Below are 1,617 nucleotides of genomic sequence, written 5' to 3' on the forward strand. Positions count from 1 at the left end.
ACACACACACCAGGGAGTGGTCCCTGATACTACTGCCTCTTGGGGGAATTATGCTGGCAGTGCGGGGTGTAGCCAGGCGGAACCACAGGACCCCAGTGGGTGCTTCATCCAGAGTCCCAAGATTCACTGGTCCTTAGAAAACAAATGACAGAAAGGACAGCGGGGAGAAGTACCAATCAGCCTCTCAGTCCCGAAACCTGAATGCCCTGAAAGCTTTGGCGACCGGTAACAGGAGGGCTTCCTCCTGGGACATCTCCAGCCAGGAGGGTCCGGGGACAGTCCTCGTCTGCCCTTCCCGTTGGGTCAGCCTGGCGCACAAGTCTTGGCTAGCAGCACTCGGAGGGTTAAGCGCACACGCAGTGGGTGGGGAGTGGCCCCCAGGAGTCACCGGTGGTCTCCCACTCTCCTGCTCCTGCACCAGAGGCCAGGGAGGCGGCCTCCCGTCCCCAGGAGACTCCGTGAGGAAAGGGCGCCCCTCTTCGTTGGAATCGGGGGCATCAGTGGCACATCCTGCTCGTCATCTCTTTCTGGAAGAGAAGGGGAGAAGGGGAACTGTAAGCAGAGCCCATTCGGCAAATACTAGGGGGACCAGGGAGGCTTTACACCCCGCGCGCAAGCTTGGCCCAGCAGGAGGGCGCAGTGGGCAGGCACAGCTTTGACGTGTGGCTGCTTTGTAAAGGCAATCCCAGTATCTGAATTACTTCCTCCCACACCCCCCAAGCTGTGAGATGGGAAAACACTGCGCATTTGGGGTTGAAGAATGGCTGTTGCCTTGGGACAGAGGGGAGCTCTCCTGCCTGATCCTTCCAATCGCCCGGGTAGCTTGAGTCCGGGTTCATTGGGTTCAGAGGTCTGCATTTCTTAGTGATCAACCCCCTGGACCTGCATTGAAATCAAAGGCAAGAGAAGGCAGGAAAGCATAAACGGGTATCTAAAGACAAGTGGGGTGGAGGTGGTGTCTCAGAGGAAAGGACGATGGTGTCGATCAGTCTGTCTGCCATACAAGCTCTGTCCTCCAGCTGGCCGGTATCACCTGCCTGGCTCTCAGGGGCATTTGCAGGTCCCAAATGTGCCGTCTCCCACTCCCTTCTGGGCTTCTGCCTTGTAGGCTGCTTCTACCACCTTTTGGCCCTCTTGACTCGACCCGTTCCCATTCCTGTGCCCCGCCAGGCAAGATGCCTTCCACTCCTCTGAAAGACATGCGTGGTCCTCCGCCCACTCTCTCCACACCAGTGTTCACGCATGTCACACATTGGTGTGTGCTGGGCTACAGGCTTGCCTGTGGGCCCCAACTAGACTGTAAACTATGACGTAGCAGGGGAAAGCTAACACTCATTAATCACAGTCTGTCTCTCTTCTTTGTATCCCCGGTGCCAGGACGGTGCCTGGTGCGAGGAAGCGTTCTTCCTTCTTCTCCAAGAAGGGTCGGGCAGCAGGCTGCGCCACTAAGCACCAGGAAGGCCTGTTTCATGCTGTTTTAATTAGACGGATGAGCTGCTGCCAGGTTCCACCTGTCGCTGAGCTGCTGCATCTCTTGCATGCCGACCCGAATCAGCCCCACTGATAAAGCAGGAAACACCTGAATACCAAAAGGTGCTTAAGACCAGGAGAAAACCA

The 1,617-nt window shown here is 57.0% G+C and overlaps 1 protein-coding gene across 1 annotated transcript in view; it reads right to left on the minus strand.

The window, feature by feature from the left end:
• Positions 1-6: 6 nt before the first annotated feature.
• Positions 7-1,617, minus strand: part of MOB3B (MOB kinase activator 3B) — a 231,537-nt gene continuing 229,926 nt past the window's right edge. Inside the window, exon 4 of the mRNA XM_045289255.1 lies at positions 7-527. Coding sequence (XP_045145190.1) covers positions 498-527 — 30 coding nt within the window. The 3' untranslated portion in view covers positions 7-497. The remainder of the gene's footprint in view (positions 528-1,617) is intronic.

The sequence above is a fragment of the Echinops telfairi genome, unplaced genomic scaffold (assembly GCF_000313985.2).
Source record: "Echinops telfairi isolate 266 unplaced genomic scaffold, ASM31398v2 ScPeMD7_25;HRSCAF=90, whole genome shotgun sequence".
Lineage (NCBI taxonomy): Eukaryota > Metazoa > Chordata > Mammalia > Afrosoricida > Tenrecidae > Echinops > Echinops telfairi.